At 38.4% G+C, this 18,367-nt stretch overlaps 1 protein-coding gene across 1 annotated transcript in view; it reads left to right on the top strand.

The window, feature by feature from the left end:
- The window catches only part of LOC102020949 (lipid phosphate phosphatase-related protein type 5), a gene marked incomplete in the record, with an annotated part of 118,316 nt that overhangs the window by 86,163 nt on the left and 13,786 nt on the right, over positions 1-18,367 (top strand). Inside the window, 1 exon segment of the mRNA XM_013516396.1 lies at positions 3,986-4,105. Coding sequence (XP_013371850.1) covers positions 3,986-4,105 — 120 coding nt within the window.

Here is an 18,367-nt window from a genome sequence, read left to right as displayed (position 1 = left end):
TGGTTAAATTATTTTATCAAAACGTGTGACTTCAAACACTTCCAAAAATAATATGCATTACAGTGTCACACAGAATAGTTCAAGATTGTTAAAACACAATAGTTTAGCTTTTTAACCTATATTACAATGAAGTTGTTATACAGTAGTAATACTAAGTTATTCATGGGATCTTTACTATATTGATACCTGTAATTCAATACCGCACAGAAATGTAATTATTGTCCTCATTTTGCATATAATAAAAACTGAGACTTAAATTATATTAAATAGCTTGCTTCTGCTCACAAAATGGATAATTTGGCCCTCTCACAAAACAGCTATGAAGGGATGACATAATCCAGTTTGCATGTAGAAATACCGTTCTCACATCATTACAGAAAGTAGACTGCGGACTGGCAGGACCGGGTTTAGGGGGACAGTTTTGAAATCTGTGCATTGATACAAGCAAGAGGTGGCGATTACTCGGTGGTGGAGAGAGAATGAAGCAGAGAGACAAAATCAAGTTTTCTTCAATTTTATTTTATTAGTACGTGTTTATAATACGTGAAGTTTGCATTTATCTTAGACAGTAGGTGTGTGTTCATAATAGTCTTGATTCTTTTGCACTGCCCTTCCCATCCTCACCCAACTTCCTCCCTGTTTCCACGGCCCCCTTCCTCCCTGTTAATATGATTACATAACTTACAGTGTCTGCCTTCATCCAGGAAAGTGTGTGTGTGTGTGTGTGTGTGTGTGTGGTGCGCGTCCACACACATCCTCGCGCTCCTCACTTTCCCCTCCTCCCTCCCCGCCTCGTCCTGGTCTCTTGGCTTCCTTCCCATTTGTCTCATATCTGGCTCACGGTTTCCTGCTACCAAACCTGTGTTTCGCTCTATGTTTACACTTTTCCTCACTCAAATGAGAGATACCATGCGGTATTTAAGCTTCTGTGACTGATTCACCTCATTTAATATTATATTTTCCAAGTGGGTCCATTCCCTACATCTAGAACTTCGTCCTGTGTAGCTGAGCAGTATCCCCTTGTGCATAAACACATTTTCTTTATCCATTTGTCTCTTGATGGACATACGGGCTGCTTCCAGGATTTAACTCTTCTGAATTGCACAGCAGTAGACACTGCTATACATGGGTTGTTGTAATGTGACGTCCTTAGCTCAGGGAATAGCTGGGTCGGATGGAATTTCTAATTATCACGGTTTTCAGGAAGGAACGTTCAGTGGATTCAGTGAGTAGTTGAGCACAGGCGGTACAGAAGAGAAACCAAAGTTTTCAGCCCTGCACAGCTGTGTTGTGCTGGAGTTTGCTGTGGGTGGGGGTGGCCTTTCCCTGGAGCTTCCAGACACGGTGAGATGGGTGAACATGTATTGACTTCGTCATACCATTGCCAAACAAAGAAATGCAGTTAACTTAGTGATGGGTTGCAGTCTCTTCTAACTGAAAAAACTGAGATCCAGAGAACTGCTTGAGAAAATGCAGGTTTAAGATAAAAAAAGAAAAAGAAAAACAGGCCTCTTGTGTTTTCTTACTGTTTTCATTAACAATAAGTCAATCCCGGACTGGTGGATGTTGGCAGATAACTTATTAAATGTTTGAATGTGACTCTCAAGAAGATCTGGTAATTTCTTTCCCTATAATTTAAGCACTAAGAGTAAAGAAGAATAATTATTATGTCAGTTTTGCCAATCAATACGTCTCTATTATGGATTAAGTTTTCCACATATGAATTCTCCCAGCTTCTTTGCTTCTCTCTCTCTCTCTCTGTCTGTCTGTCTGTCTGTCTGTCTCTCTCTCTCTGTACTGGGGATTAAACTCAGCCTTTGCGCTGAGCTACATCCCAGCACCATTGCTTTTGTTTTTCTTTAATTTTAAAATTTTGAGACAGGGTCTCCTCAGTCACTAAATCTTCCAGGCTGGATTTGAACTCCTGCCTCAGGCTCCCAGAAAGCTTAGACTGCAGGCATGCAGCACCACATCCAGTTGAACCTGACCTTGCATGAATTAGAAGAGATAACCTATAGATTCTTTCAAAGAGTTTTCCAAACCTAAATAATGTTAAAAACAATTATACTAGTTTCAGAAACCCATATTACCTCTAGATGAACTTCATTTCATGAGTTTCAAAAAGTCTATGTAGTTACTGCATTTCAATAAATTTTCTTCAGATTTATTAGCAATATTTCATCTACCCAGCTTTTCAATAATTTACTTAGTAATGCAGTAAAACATGTATGTGTATGTGTTTGTGTTTTGTGGGATGGGTGTGAGGTGACTAGTTTGCTTTGTGGTAACTGTTAGCTAAAATTCTTGAGTATGTCCTTTGTGTGGTAGATGGTGGTTAATCAGTAAACTACAGCCTACAAACCAAAGATGACCTGCTGTCTCTTTTTGTAAAGGAAGCTTATCAGAACATTAACATGCCCATTCGTTTGTCAGTTGTCAGTGACTGCTTTGTATCAGAAGGGTAGAGCTGAGTAGATAGCACAGAGACTGGAAAGCTACAAAGCCAAAAATACTTACTATCTTCCATTTCCAGAGAAGAAATTTTATTTCCTCAGCAAACGGTATCAGTCTTTTGTGGGGCCTCCAAGCTAGCAGTGTCGGGATAGATTTGCTAGGTGCCTATCTTCACACCCTTATCATTCCTTTCTTTGAAGATCTTGGTGGCATCAGTAAAGCTTAGTTATCAAATTATTAGGATTTATGTTTCTAATTTGTAATTCTTTTATGGAGCAGAAGGATAAATAAATAACAGATTGCATGGAAATATTTTTCTGTTATTTCTCAGAGTAAGTGTTAGCATTCTGGAGATTTATAAATTTTATTTAAAAAATTGGAAAATAACTAAGGTTATTTGAAACTATTCAGTAATAGGTCCTCCTAAAGAAAGGCTTTGTAATGAAGAATTAATATTTTGTGTAAATATTATTATGGATAATTTTTTTTTAAAAAATGAATATTAGGTTGTAACTACAAGTAAATTCTGTGTTCAGGTTCATAATACATGAAATTTGGGCTGGGGATGTAGCTCAGCAGCACAGCGCCTGCCTGACAAGGATGAGGTCGTGAGTTCGATTCCTGGTACCAAAAAGTAAATAAATAAACATAATATATGAAATTTATAGAAAGACAACTCCACATCTTGCCCACTAGTTTAATATAAACAAACAATAGCAAATAATGTTCCTGTGTTGTTTAATTTATCATTTCTTAAACATCATCCATTTGTATCAGAAAACTAGAATGTATTTAATAGTACCAACTCCTAGGTCCATCCTTAACCTGCCGTATGAAAGTTCTAGAAGAGGGCACAGGAATTAGCATTTTTCACAGTGCTAAAACTATTTTTATGGACCTAGTATGAGAAACTCTGGATTACTCAAATTCTCTCACCTCTGGAATATAATCAATTGAAGCAAGGGTAAGTTTCCTTTATACAAAGGGTCATCTATTTAAGTAGCAGGCCCCAGTAAGGTATTATTGAAATGCCAACTATATGTGTGGCGCAATGATAGACAATAAACTAGATTAATTAAAGGGGTGTTACTGAATTAGAGTGCCAATTGTAAAAGGTTTATCATGAATGTAATAATCTTGAAGCAGTGGAAAGTAATTAGCATTTAAATTAAGTTGTAGGTTAGCCACATTAGGGAAAGGTTAGCTTGCTATGAATTTTTATAAGGTTATGGTGTTATTTTTGGGTTGATTTGAGAATTGACTATACTTTAATGAAAATTTTGGAATGATGAATTTGTCATTGTTAATTAAGCTACATACTAATTGATGAATTTTGAGCCTCTCTGCATTGGAGTAGCTATTAAAATTTATATGAAATAAATCTAAATGCAAAGTTTATACATGTAATTCCTAAGTAATTTTAATACTTTATTACTATATCTACTATATCTAAATATATTAAACTAATCAAAAGGGTGATCGAAACAGCATTTATGGTTTTACTTACCTGTAATTGATTTTGAAATTTTAGGTCGTGTGTGTGGTAAATAATTTCAAAGGAAGACAGCCAGAAAATGAACACGTACACATGGATAATCTAGCCCAGATGCCGATGATCAGCATTCCTCGAGTAGAAAGTCCTTTGGAAAAGGTAACATCTGTACAGGTGATTCCTAGTTTAAATTCTCACATGTCGTTATCTAGAGCAAATTAATCGTTATTTCTGCACATGTATTAGGAGAGTGTCTGAACACCTACGGATGATCTCCTTAACCTCACAGTTTGATGTGCTATTCAGCAAGACTTTAGCCAGTGAATAGATTATCTTAGAAAAATGTGTATTGTGTTTAAAGTATTTGTCTGCATCCCTCAGTCCGAAAGCTGAGTTCTGTGCACGGAATCCGTGCAGTACTTTGGCACCACTTCCCTACACGAAGCTCGGTACACCACTTTCACACACAGACAAAGCAATAAGATGCTCCCGCCTGAAAATACAAGCACTGTTTTCATAAAACACTGCATTTCTTCCACACATCATGTCTATAATAAAGTGCTTCACGCAATACCCGGCACACAGTCAGGGTTCAGTAAATATTTAGTGAACCTCAGTGTAGGAAGGCCTGGCAGCAGGAATACGGCAGGCATCCTCTCCTGGTGGAGGAGGCATGAGGGGCGGGTTGGGCGGGATGTACCCAGACCATGCGCACTTTGAGCAAAGGGCCACGGCCTGTGCTAGCATGGCAGTGAGCACAAGCCAGAGAATTAACAAAAACTATTCTGGAGAGTTTTGTAAAACCGATAGGATATTTCTGTTTCATAATAGTGATGCAGTTGCGTGCATTTATAGCTAGTTAAATGATTTCCCAGAGGGTTGCTAGTGGGTTTTCCTCAGCTCTGTCCACCTCTACATTTTAATCAGTGTTTTAATTAAGGAGCTTAGTGATGTGCTAATCAGGTGTGTAGAGGCGGGGAACCTGTGAGGCATAATCGGATGAAAGAATAAAAGTTCTTGAGAATGCAAAGCTACAATTAATTTGCTAGAAAGGAAGGAAACACTTTGTATTTAAATACAAGAGAAATTCATGTGTAGGTTAGGGTACAGTTAGCTTACCTGCACACATGGAAAAGGCTCAGTGGGTACACAGATCACAGCTGAGCATTCATCAACAGCATGAGTAGCTGCCAAAATAGTTTCTATGATCTTAAGTCCAATTTAGGGAAATTGATCTCCTGAATGAGAGGGTCAAAGATCGGTGGTGCTGTCATTTCTGGTCAGAATAACTTGGAGCACTGTGTCCTGCCCTTGGCAGCGGACTTCCCGGATGGAGACTGATGAGATAGAATAGCCAGCACGTGGTATATTTAAACGAGTGAATGAGTGTGTCCAGGATGGTGAAAGGATTCAAAATTGTGGGCTCTGAGAGACTGTTGGAGGAACAAAAGATGATTAGCCTGGAGAAGAAGAAAATCCATGAAAATCCATGGGGGAAGCCGTAGCTTTCTGTAAGTGTCTGAAAGGCTGCTGGAAGATGGACGAATGAGAACTATTCTGTAGGGCTTGGAGAGCACCAACAGGCCGAAAGAGAGGAACGTAGGTTTAGGAAGATGGGAAGAAGAAAGGACAGCTTTCTCAGTGCAGTAACTCTCTTAAGAGTGACTTTTCCCTTGAACTGAAGCGATTCCAGAAGAGCTGAACAATCCCTTCTCCATGATTCTAAGGGGCAAAATTCAAGCATTTAAGTGAGGCTAGAGATGCTAATTACTTATATAATGATGATTCTAATACTAACAATAGTTACCATTTAATAATCATAGGTCTATGTCAGATACTGTGCTGGTGGTTTCCGTAAGTTCCACAAAAGCTCTACAAATATATTCTCCGGCCTCATCACAATTTTTAAAGCTGGGTCTTAGTATAGCGGCAAAGCGTGCTCATAGCCCAGCAATATTTCATGTTCCCTCCTTCATTCTGAGTCCTCTCCCTCAATTCTAGCTACGCCAGTCCAGCTGCCCAGCTGTAGTCTGTACTCTGCATTTTCCCTCACTTTTAGGTGTGACCAGTGACCAAATTTAGAACAATGGAACATGAGCAGAAGGGGTAAGCTCAGCCTCTGGTGTGCTTCCTTAGACTCTAGGGTGGGCCTCCTCTGCCCTCATTCTCCACGTGGACGAGCTAGTGCCTGGGACCGCCTTGGAGTCCCTTCTCTGAGGACAGGTCTACCCTGCCAGTCTGAGTGACTAGATAAAAACTCTTAGAGCAGAGTCCACATACCCACTCCACATAGATGGTTCCAAAAAAGGAGTGAATGGCTTTCTCTTCTGAGTCATTTGTTTATTTAAATTTCTCTTCTCTAGGAGCTTAGCTAGTATCCTATTACAGTACATTTCCCCATTGTCTTGGTTACTTTTCTCTCGTTGCTGGGACAAAATACCTGATGCCCAAAATTAAGGAAGGAAAGGTTTATTTTGCTTACAGTTTGTGGAGGTTTCAGTCCATACTTGGCAGATTACAAGGCAGAGTGGCACACAGCAGAGGGCTACAGCTCATGGTGACAGAACACAGCAAAGCAACAAACACCAAAAGGGAGGAAATGGCCAGAAGCACCCTCTTCCTCTCCCTTACATATGCAAACTATCCACCCCAGGGCGGGTGTAGCTTTCACACCCATAATCAATCAAACTCTAAAAGCCTGCCCCATGGCCACATGAGGCTTTGGGGGGACACCCAGGCACAAACCATAACACCCATGTACACTTAAGAAATTGAATTTCCAAGTGTTTATTTTCAAAAGTTCACATCATTGATAAGCAACAGAGAAAAATTGCTATATTCCTAGCATCTATAGTCACATACCTAATGTGAAAAAGTACGTGTCTTAAGAACTGAGTAATGTATATAAAATTAGATCTTGTTTAACTTAGTAAAGATAGAAAGCAATGGGATAAAGGAAAAGATCTTAAACATATTTTGAAGAAAATAGGGTGACAGTTGGAGTCTGTTCTGTTTGTGTCTCTGAAACTTACTGGGATAATAACCAGTCTTCTGCTGTTTAGCATGTGTATTTGCAGTATAGTTTTTTATTAGCTCCCGGTGTTGCCTACTACTTCTACATACTGTCACATTATTCCCTGTATTAGATGGTGTTAACATTCCTATGGATTTTATGCTCATTCGTTTTTACTTACAGTGAGTTTTAAAATACTAAATGGTTGAAGGAAACAATTCTGTTAGAATCAATAAATTGCTGGAGATAAGCATTTCTGAACTTCTTTCTTTCATTAGTTTTGTTACTACTTTTCACGTCAGATGCACATGCTTTGCTTTTACTCCAGTAGTTGGGGAATGAAGATGGTTCGAAGCTGACTGACTTTCACTTAGTGGAGTGTGTGGATCCCCTCTCTGATGGGCCCATTCCTGTCGCCAGAAAGGACGCTTTCCGCATGGGGTCTTCCCATACACGCACGTGCGCACACACACACACAGCTACACGTGCACACGCACACACACGGACACACGGACTCACATGCGTGCACACACACACATGCATGTACACACAGACACATGCGTGTGCACACAGAGACACACATGCACGTGCACACACACACAGACACACACGTGCATGCACACATATGCACACACACAGACACACACGCACACACACACACAAACACACACGCATGCACACAGACACACACAGACCACAGGTATATCAGAACTTGAGATGCTAGGAATATAGGAGGAATATATATCAGGTTTCCCTGCAACTGCACTGCAGCATTTACTTGTGCTTATCAGCTAGAAAGAGAGGAAGATCATCACATAAGAGTAGCCTACGATAGCTTTTACTACTGTCCTTGTCATAAGGATTATGTAAATTAAATAAATTGCTTTGACTGTAATTCACATTGGTACATAAGGTAATGAAACAAAGGAAGAATTACTTAAAGCCTGGCCCCCAGGCATGGTCAGTGGTTTTAGCATTGTTATACCAAGCTGTTTTTTTCTTGCTGTCAGGTTGTGTGGAGAAAGCAAAGGGTTTCTTCTAGAAGTTGTGTACTTACATGACCCCGCAGTTCAAAGTACATGTCTGATAAACTGTAAGCTACTGAGTAATTATAGCATTCAAGCCTGCTTTATTTTTATGCCAGCAATTTATCCTTTAATTATAGGGAGTTCGTCATATGGTTAATTACCATAGTTTATGAGGAAAAGTCACGATTTTTCTGAAAGTTATGTAAATTTGAAAATTTATAACACTTAATTTTTATGAAAAGAATCATCCATGGAAGTTGGTCCCTCTTATCCCAGTGTCCACTAAATGTTCAAGTTACCAGTAACTTTATTACACCCATTAATCATGTAAAATCATGAAGAGACTAAATACATCTGGAGTGAATTACTGAAGCAGTGCTGCCGCATTCCTATAAAGGGATTCAGTATATTCCAGTATGATGTTTCTGCTCATAGGTCCTGGAGGTGGACTGGCTGGGAGTTCTGGAAATTTTGACTTTAGGTAAACTGAAATGCTCAGTGATTCTATTTTTCTTTCATAAATTGGTCTTTATGAGAGTTCAGTAAAATAATAGTAAAACACTTAAGCATTTAGTGCCTTTGACATTTTTAATAATAATTATTATTACTCTTTTAAAGTTAAAGTGAAGAAAGTAAACCAAGGTGAGGAAAGTTTTCCAATACATTGAAAAGTTTTTTTAAATAAAAAAATATATATGCCTATACATTGTGCCTCAGTTCACAAACTGAGTTTGCTTGGGAAACATAGCCATGCTTGTGTTTGTGTGGGACAGATGGACATGGTCATGCTTGTCACCTGATATAGTTTGCCAACAAAAAAGAAAATGTTGCCAAACTTTTTTTTGTGAACCAAATTGTTTACAAGCTAAAGTGTTCATGAACTGAGGTACCACTGTGTGTGTGTATCTATCTACGTATCTATCTATAGATAGGAAGCTACTCAAAATACCATGAGGTGTTTATTTCTAGTATGACAGAAAGGAGTACATGGATAAGAGGTTGAGAGAGACAGAGACAGGCAGAGAGAGAGGGAGAGAGAGAGGGAGAGAGAGAGAGAAAGGTAGACAGAGCTAGAGAGCTATATAGATGATAGATAGATAGATAGATAGATAGATAGATAGATAGATAGATAGATAGATGATAGACAATCAGAGCAATGCTTAAACCTAAGGAAACAGCTCAGGTAGAGGACCAAGACTTTATCTACCTTCCTCAACCTTGCCTTTCTTTCCCTTTGTAACTCCCCCACCCTCCCTCCTCTCCATTTCTCTATGTTTATATATGAAATGTCTAATTATTCACAAATAATTATATAACTAAGAATATTTACAGTTTTAAAATATTATTCAGTTTTCTTAAACTTCTTTCGAAGGTCTTGGTTATGCTTCTTCCTGAGATTAGCAAATTGATGTGCTTGGATTAACCAAAGTCCCCTGCAGAAAATTCCCCTGGGGTAATTTAACTTCCTGTACTCCTTTCTTCCAATTCGCATGACATTTCTGAAAGCGCTGGTTTATTTTTCTCGCGAAATGAGGCGTGGGAATGTTGGTTTGTGGTAGCTTCTGCACCTTCACACACCAGGTCCGGCTTTCCTTGGCACACCTGCAGCCGTACCCCGGTAGGACCTTAGCCCTGAGCTCCTTCATGGCAGCTGTGTGAAAGTGCTTCTCTTGTGCAGGATCTACAAAGTTCCCACACACCCGAGAACCTGGGAAGCCCGCTCATCGTGGGTCACACCACCTCTTCAGACAAACGCGTCTGTTGGCTCCTTCAAGGACTCATGCACTCTAGAGGAGATCTTCAGTGTTTCTGCCTGTAGTATATTTCCAGGAACATAAACTATCATAAACTTTGGGAGTCCAAGAAACAAGTCTAACTCTCCTTCTAGAAAATGCAGATGAAGCCATTTACATTTTTACATTCATTAGGCACTTGTATCAGAGAGTATAAATACCTTAATAGCTGTGTCACCAAGAATGAGAGCTAGATAATGTATAATGCTGGGGATTTCTACTAGATATACTATACAGCAAGCCTACTTTGAAGGAATTCTCACAAAAGACAAGTAACTTTTGTTTACCACTAAAGGAGCATACAGGAGTAGCTAAAGTCCTAGAGTCATACAAACAATTCAAGTGACAATGAGACACAGGAGGAAGCTCTAAGAGAGTGCATTCCACTTAGAGTGGGTTTCAACACCTTGTACTAATACCATTTTGAGACAGATTTAGAAGACAGGCTAATACCCACCAAGGGCTTCAGGTAAGAAGCTTTCCTCTGATGAGGCTTCTTATCAACCTGGGCTCATATTAGAGGAATAAATCTTTTCTAAAATGAATGAGTACTTCAAAACTAGCTGTGCAGTTACTTTTATTCAAAACTACAAATAAAAAATAAAGTATAAGTAAACAAAAAATAGTTGCCTCCAAGGACTGCACCCATCCTTCTGCAGTGGAAGTTAGGCTGTACAGATCAGCTGATTTTTAATAGTTCAACAACATAGGGATAAAATTGTATAGAAATAAAGCTGTCTTCCTGGAAATGCCCATAACCTCAACTTCCTTTCACATTCTACTGAAGATGATAGATTCTCAAAATGATGATTGAAAGCTATGTCATCCAACTCTTCCGCTCAGAATCTATGTGTAGGATTTCCTCGCTATTCATGAAGATAGTTACAAGGTCATTGACAAATCCTCTTTCACTCATTTCAGGAAAATAAACTGAGCAAATCTATCCTACTTTAAGCATGAATAATCAAGATAAGAACTTAAATCCCTTCAAATGATTTTGTGACACAGGAGAGACAGAAAGTGTATCTATTTCAAAGATTAACTGTAAGAAATTTGATCATATTTATTATAAATAGCATCTCCTTTTCAGAGTCAAGGAAATTACAGAAATCAAGTGAAGTGAAAGGTGAAAAATAACTGGTACAATTAAACTAATGTAAGAAAACCAATAATGCCAAGGAAATAGTAAAACCAACACTAAAAATTGTAAAGAAAAAATTCCACTCTGAAGAGAATCCAAGCACTTCCATTCACGACAGGCTTTGTAGTAAAAGAAGAGATTGAAATTGACCTGAGGAAAGGCAATAGGTTCAGAGGACACACCAGAGGAACCTAGCACGTGAATCACTGTATGTTCTCAAGAAAACAAGAGGGGTCATAGCAACACCTAGAGATACACTTTAAGGAAACTCCTCTGCCAAATAAACATTTGAATCTTTAATTTGAGGGACTAGCCAGACAGTGTAAAATTGAAATATATAGCAGAAATTAAGATATTTATCTTTGAAGTTTTTGGATTTCAACAGAAGAAAGAACCCGAGAAACCCTGTGGTGGACAGTAGCATTGTTCCCAGTTGCTAACTGCTTCTTCCCTTCAGCACAGTGCTCTTTGCACTTCAGTTGCATGATCGATAGCACGGGAACAGAACTGACTCATCAGTCAGAGCAGTACTGATCCTGTGGCTTCTTGCAGGAGAAGCCTATGCTCCAAACAATGGTGTCCCTCAGCCTAGACCACAGTGGGGAGACACGGGAAGCAGGCCTTCAACCAAGCTGTAGCCTGAGAAAAACCATAGAACCCATCCACCAATAGTAAAATGTGGTAACAAGAATATTCCAAATTATAAAACACTTAGTAGGAAAAATAGTTATTTGTTGTTAGAAACCATTGGGTTTCTGAGGGTATCATCCAGCATAGTATGAGCATGGAACCATGCAAACACCTAGTCAGGAAAGTAAGTTACCTACCCAAGACCATGCTGGCCTCGGACTTCTCCCTCCATAGCATTAGATGTGAGGTCTACATGACTGCATTTATGGTAGATGGGGTAATGTCATCAGAGTTTGTAAGGAGTAAGTTTGTGACAGTAAGAGCTCTAGTCCCACCCGAAAGGTCATTTAAATATTAAGATTTCCGCAAAATATCAGCTAAGTCAGAAGCCAGAAATTATACTGTTCATAAAAAGTTACCAGAAAATTGTTACCAATTGTGTAATGCAGCAGTGCCCGCAGCTCTCAAGTGAAGAAAGTCAAGAGAAGAATGAATTGACCTAAAGAATGGAAGCCAGTTTTTTGAGGCAGGGTCTCGCTAATAATTCAGGCTGTCCTTGAGCTCGCTAACTAGTCCATGCTGGCCTCAAACCCACTGTGATCCTCCTGCCTCGACCTCGGGAATGCTGGGATTACAGGCATGTACCACCATGCCTGGTGGGAAGCCATTTATATATAGAATTGGAATAACCTATAGTAAAATGTGGTAACAAAAATATTCCAAATTATAAAATTTAGTTCAAAACGAGTTACATAAAAAATGCTGTAATAGTGACAAATTAAAACAGAAATCTTGATAACGCCAACAAGTATGAGACTGAGAATTTCCAGATTACTAAAATTTTGATGTCTACAATATATAAAGCACCCTAGTTGAAAAATGGTAAGGTTTGTTACTAGTCATATCACTAGAGATCAAATACGAATGGGACGTAACCAAATACAGAGGTATTCTCTGTCATTTTGGCTCAAAATTCTTGAGGAGTCACTCATATGAGCTTACACAGCTGATTTTTCACCCTTTGAGAAACTGGAAGCCATGAAAGAGTTTAAGGAAGGAACGTGTTCAGAATGGAGAATAAACTGACCACAAACGACATAATCTCCAAGGATACTGAAAGGCTCCAGGTGAATGGTACGGTGATGTAGATCAGAGGTCAATAAAGCCGAATCGTGACATTCTGGCTACTCAGGTATCTTTCGGCATAGCTGGTTTTGGTCAGGTGCTGATTCTGACCAGAGCAGTTATCTTACCATTCCCGTGATTCACTGTAGAAATGGACTTCTAACCAGCATGTGCCTAGAACCCAGCCCTCCCGGACCTCAGAGAACATGCTGACCCCTCCTCTGGTGCTTTCCTGTTCCCTCCAGTGAGATTTCTCTTGTCCCTAATTCTGAGGGGTAACGTATTCTCTGGCCATCCTTAAATGGTTCCTTTGGGTGAAGTTGCATCATGCCCATGGCCAAACATGCAGGACTCTGTCCTCTCGCTCTCCTGCCCAGACTTGTTCTCCTTTCACGCCTGATGCAGGTAGCCAAGGGTCAGCACTGGTCAGCATATGGGAATTAATGTGCGTACTATTGATTTGAATTGATGCCACTTGGAAAATCTAAGGAAAGAGGCCCTTTATTTGTCAGGAGAACAAATATATTCAAAAATAAATATATGGGTGAAAAGAATTTTATAGATAGTGGAATATTTCAAATAGACCTAAAAAGAATTAATAACCAAGTACTTCTATGAAGACAGCCGTAGCAAGCCACTAGAGCTACTCGTGGCTAATCTGAGATAACTTCAAAAGCTCAAGTTGGTAGAAACAAGTATATGAAATGGTTTTTGAGAATTGTTTTCCATCTAAACCTGGGTGTTATTTTCTCTTTGGCTGGTGTGATCTTGATCAATTGAACCAAAGGAAATTCCTTCTTACCAACAAGAGAAAGACAGTAATGGCAGGTATAGTTTGGAAAGATACTTTATTTTATACTCAGGATAAGCAATTTTTCATTAACCTGGACCAGCCCACAAAGAACACACTACTTAATAGATGCATTTGCTGAGTAAAAGTTGTAAGCAGTGATGACAGTCCAAAACTCTACATAGGTCATAGTCAGAACAAACAATTACAGGTGGAAATCCATAGTTAATTCTTGTGGTGATTGCAAAAGAAATTATATAGATGGGAAAATTCTAAGAGAATTCACAGTGATCCAGAGGAGCAAATGCACTGATCTATACATCAACTCCTTGATAGATTACAGGAATCGAGGTGAAGATGAGCTGAAATTTAATCAGATGGGGGATGGAAAGAGAGTTAACGTTTAGCTGCTGGAAACCCTGGAGTTGAAGCCAAGCTCATCCACATAATGACTAGGTAGAGTTAGTACAATTCTTCTTCTTACCTAAAAACTTGACACAGTGATGGTTACCATGTAGGGTGATTGTTGGAATTAACAGGTCACTGGCAGAGTTTTTTGTGCTTCACACAAATTCCTTCCTGCGACAATAGAGAGAGTTCTGTCTCCTTTCATTCAGATTAGAACAGCCCCATAGAATATTTAGTAAATTTCAAATGTATGAAGATTGTTTCATGCATAGCACATGTGGCAAAAATATTATCGTATAAAAGGTTGCACACATTAGTGCCATAGCAACAGCAAAATAATCCTGCGGTTTCTTGCCAGACAGATATGATGGTAGTTACCATGGTCCTTGTGATAATCGCTGTGAGTCTTTTTGAATGTTATGTATGGATAATTCTGGCAATGTATTTAAGGTTCAGTTGCTTTTCTATCATGGAAATCTTTTTTACAGAGTTGATGAATTGTAATATGTTATATAGGACCATGTCAAAAGAGCTCTATTAGTGTTTAGATATTGGAATAGTTAGTGGAACTAGATATTGTATATTCATATTTTAGGCATTGTCCCTTAATCTAAACTTTAAACATCTATGAAAAATATGTGAAGTAAATCAGTATTCATATGCTATACTCTGTTCTCATTTGTTTAATTTAGTTTTTAAAATTCCAACAGGCATTAACATTTTTTAGGATAATGATACTAGTTCATTCTGTTATTACTTTGCCATATGTCATTTTTCTTATTTGCATGCTCATATATTCACTATTTATTTTTCTACACTATTTATGAATCATAATATACTACATGAAAAATAAAAGCCAGACATTTTCCCAATTTTTAATAGATCTTTTATAATGCATCTTTCAGTTTTGAATGTAGACAAAAAACAATTTCATTTCATTTGTGTGAATTAATATAAAGTTCATGACTGCATCTCAAAATTATATGATTCATTCAGCCATTAGTTAAGGAAATAATAAGCAATAATACATTAAAATTTATTTCTGATACATACCTGGTTGATTGTATACATTATAGACATTTTCTACTATAAAGAGAAACCACTCACCACCATTTCACACCTCTTCTCTCAGATACATTCCCGCAGGGGACACCATCCTAGAACGTGTATTGAAGCCTTCAGATCAGTCAGGGACACCACAATATTATTAAAACTTTCTGCAGAAAAAAATATAAAATTAGGACTAAAATTAGGAAAATAAACTCACAATGACCTAAGTCTTGTGACAAAAACAAGGTTGACTTTTATTGTGTTGGTTAAAGAAAGAAGCAAAAAGTAAATCTGTATATAAGGTTCAAAATTTGAAAATTTAGGGCTGGGGATATAGCTTAGTGCTAGAGTGCTTTCCTGGCATGCACAAAGCCCTAAATGTGATCCCCAGCACTGCAAAAAGGAATGGGAATGTGTTAGCTTTGCTCTCACTGGAACGTAATAACCAACTCCACCCATGGCTGAAGGGCATGCCAGAGTAAAGATATTTGGCACATGGTAGCCAGAAGCAGAACACGGAAACCGCCAAAGAGGAAGGGGCCAGGACCACGTACTGACCTCAAGATCACTCCTCTGTGACCCACCAGAAGTGTGCTGTACTAATCCTGAGTTGGTGCCCAAGTCCATCAACTGGACAGTCCAGCCTAGCTGTCACAAGAACATATCTGTGTCTCATCACAATAATCATTGTAAGCCTTTTCTTAAAGTAAATTTCAGCCCTCTGTGAGTATGTACGTAATATTTGCATGTATAGGGCCTGTCAGTGTGACGTCTGGTAGCCTGCTTTTGTTCACGTAACAATACTCCATAAATATTGTTTTAGATCAATACATATAATAATCATATCAAGCCTAGTGGTAAAAGCTAATCCTCAGTCAGAACATAATGTGTCTTGAAACATAAGAGAATTTTCCACATAAAGTATCATTTAGGATTTTATAGAAATAATTTGAGGGTGATTTACATTTGCTTAACAGAAAAGTAGACAGAGAGTAACATGTCCAAGGCCACCCAACTGGCCTAGGTTTTGAAACAAGAATATGGAAACGGAGTTTTCTATTTTCATGGAAATACGTTTCCTATTTTTACTTCAGAGCTACAACTCATTATCACCTGTATAATACTATAAACTTATATCTGAAAATATTTCAATTCATATAAATTTTATAGGCATTACCTTCGTTTAGCATAAAAATTGCTTCCATTCCCAGTATTTCACATCTATAAACATTACTAGGGTGAGCGTCCTTACAGTAAATATCTTTATAAGATCAATTAACAATTTAAGATAAATACATAGAAGTGGAAATACTGAAAAAATGAATATTCTTAAGGCTCTTGGCTTAATTCAAGTCCCCCACCCACAATGGAAAATATTGTTCTTCATAATCTTAAAGAATCTTAGAGGTCAAAAATGAATGAAGCATTTCACTTTAATATGTTAATTCAATATTTTACAACAAATTTATTTTATTTTTTGTGACTAAAACCATGAGATATTGAAATATGACTCAGCACATGTCAAGTCAAATTCTAGTTGCCACTGGGCCTTTAGACTGAGTTTGTGGCTAGTAGTCCTTTTTTTTTTTAAAAAAAAAAAAAAAAAAAAAAAAAACTATCTTTCTTTCTTTCTTTCTTTCTTTCTTTCTTTCTTTCTTTCTTTTTTGGTACCAGGAATTGAACTCAGGACCTTGTGCTTGCCAGGCAGGTGCTTGTGCCACTGAGCTACCTCCCCAGTCCTTTTTTTTTAATTATTAAAGCATAATTTACATTTGTAAAATTCCTTTGTTTAGAAGCACATGGTTTTACGAGTTCCAACAAATGTGTACTGTTGTGTGATCATCAGCATCCTTCCAGAATGTTCCCTCCCCCTTTGTACTTGGCCCCTCCCAGCAACTACTGGTCTCTTTTCTGTTCCTAAGTGTTGTCTTTCCCAAGTTGTCCTATAAATGGATGGATGCAGTCTATAGCCTTTTGAGTCCAGCTTCCTTGGTACATGTACCCATAGTCCTCTGCTTTTATTGCTGAGTAGGATTATGTTGTGTGAGTGTATCACAGCTTGTTTGTCCTTTAGCAAATTAAGGGGCATTTGGATTGTTTTCCTTTGGGGGCAATTATAAAGCTGGTATGAACATTCGTGCACAGATTTTGTATAAATATATCTCTTTCTTTTGTATATATACCTAGGAATGGACTTTTTGGTTTAAATGGGTTGTATGGAATGGTAAATATATATTTACCTTTATGAAAGATTTTCCACACTATCTGACTAATATCCCTTATGGTTTGAATATTTCTGGAAAGTTTCTTGATGTGGCTTATCTGAATTTTTTACTGACTGGTGCTTCTTTGTGAAAATCAGCCAGATTTTAAATTAAGAATTTTAATCAGCTCCTGCTTATACAGGAATTTATCATGCGCTTGATCTATTATTCACATCCTCCTATTTTTCTCTTTCTGGTGGCATAAGGCTGCTGCTATTTAGCAAATTTGAAGTACTTTGAAAAGTTGAAGAGCAGTGAAATAAGAAAAAGCTTTGGTTATGTTAAAATATTAGTATAAAATAAGACGTGTACAGTTCCTGAACAAGTTGACTTATCGACATTTGTTATACACAACAGTTTTATTTGTAAGTAATAAATATTAATGAATAAATATCAGTTCAGTACTGTGGTACATTTTCCAGGACTTGTGATCTCACAGTGTAATGGGGCCAGCGGCAACCTTTTAAAAGCAAGTTCAGGGGCTGGGGATTTAGCTCAGTGGCACAGCACCCGCCTAGCAAGCGCAAGGTCATGAGCTCAATTCCCGGTACTGGAAAAAAACCAAAAAGAAAAAAGATGAAAAAAAGCAAGTACAGAGGATTCACGATGGCTGTGCTACAGCAGCACTGTAGAGACCCATCTGAACTTAGGACTCTTTCCGGGTCCAGAAAGGGAGATCTCAAGAACCATTGTCAGAGGGAGGAGGACACAGGAAGATTTTAGAGAAGAAGTCAATTCATGCAAAGGTTTTGTTTGGCAGATAAACTAAGAACCCAGGGGCAGAGACTTGGGGATGCTGTTAGAGACTGTTCAGATGATCAACCTGGGGATCTAGAATGGATGGAAAACAAATAAAATTCACGGGACGGGTGTTTCAGTTACTTTTCTCATTGCTAAGACAAAGTACTGGACACCCAAAGTGAAAGGAGGAAATGTTTCTTCAGCTCACAGTCTGTATAGGTTTCAGTCCGTAGTCAGCTGGCTCTGAGGCAGGGTAGCATGGCAGAGGGACATTAGAGAAGAGAAATAGGCCATGACAGGCAGGAGGCAGCAAAGAAGCAAGCAGCAATAGCCAGCCTTCCTCCTTTCCATCCCATCATATTCCATACAGGCTATAAACCTATTGATTTGTGCCACTCACGTGCAGGGTGGGGCTTTCATTACCTACACCCTTAATCC

This window comes from Chinchilla lanigera, unplaced genomic scaffold, assembly GCF_000276665.1.
Source record: "Chinchilla lanigera isolate Chin_1 unplaced genomic scaffold, ChiLan1.0 scaffold00034, whole genome shotgun sequence".
Classification (NCBI taxonomy): Eukaryota; Metazoa; Chordata; class Mammalia; order Rodentia; family Chinchillidae; genus Chinchilla; species Chinchilla lanigera.
The sequence above is the reverse complement of the archived record's forward strand: the minus strand, read 5'-3'. Positions and strand labels throughout refer to the sequence as shown.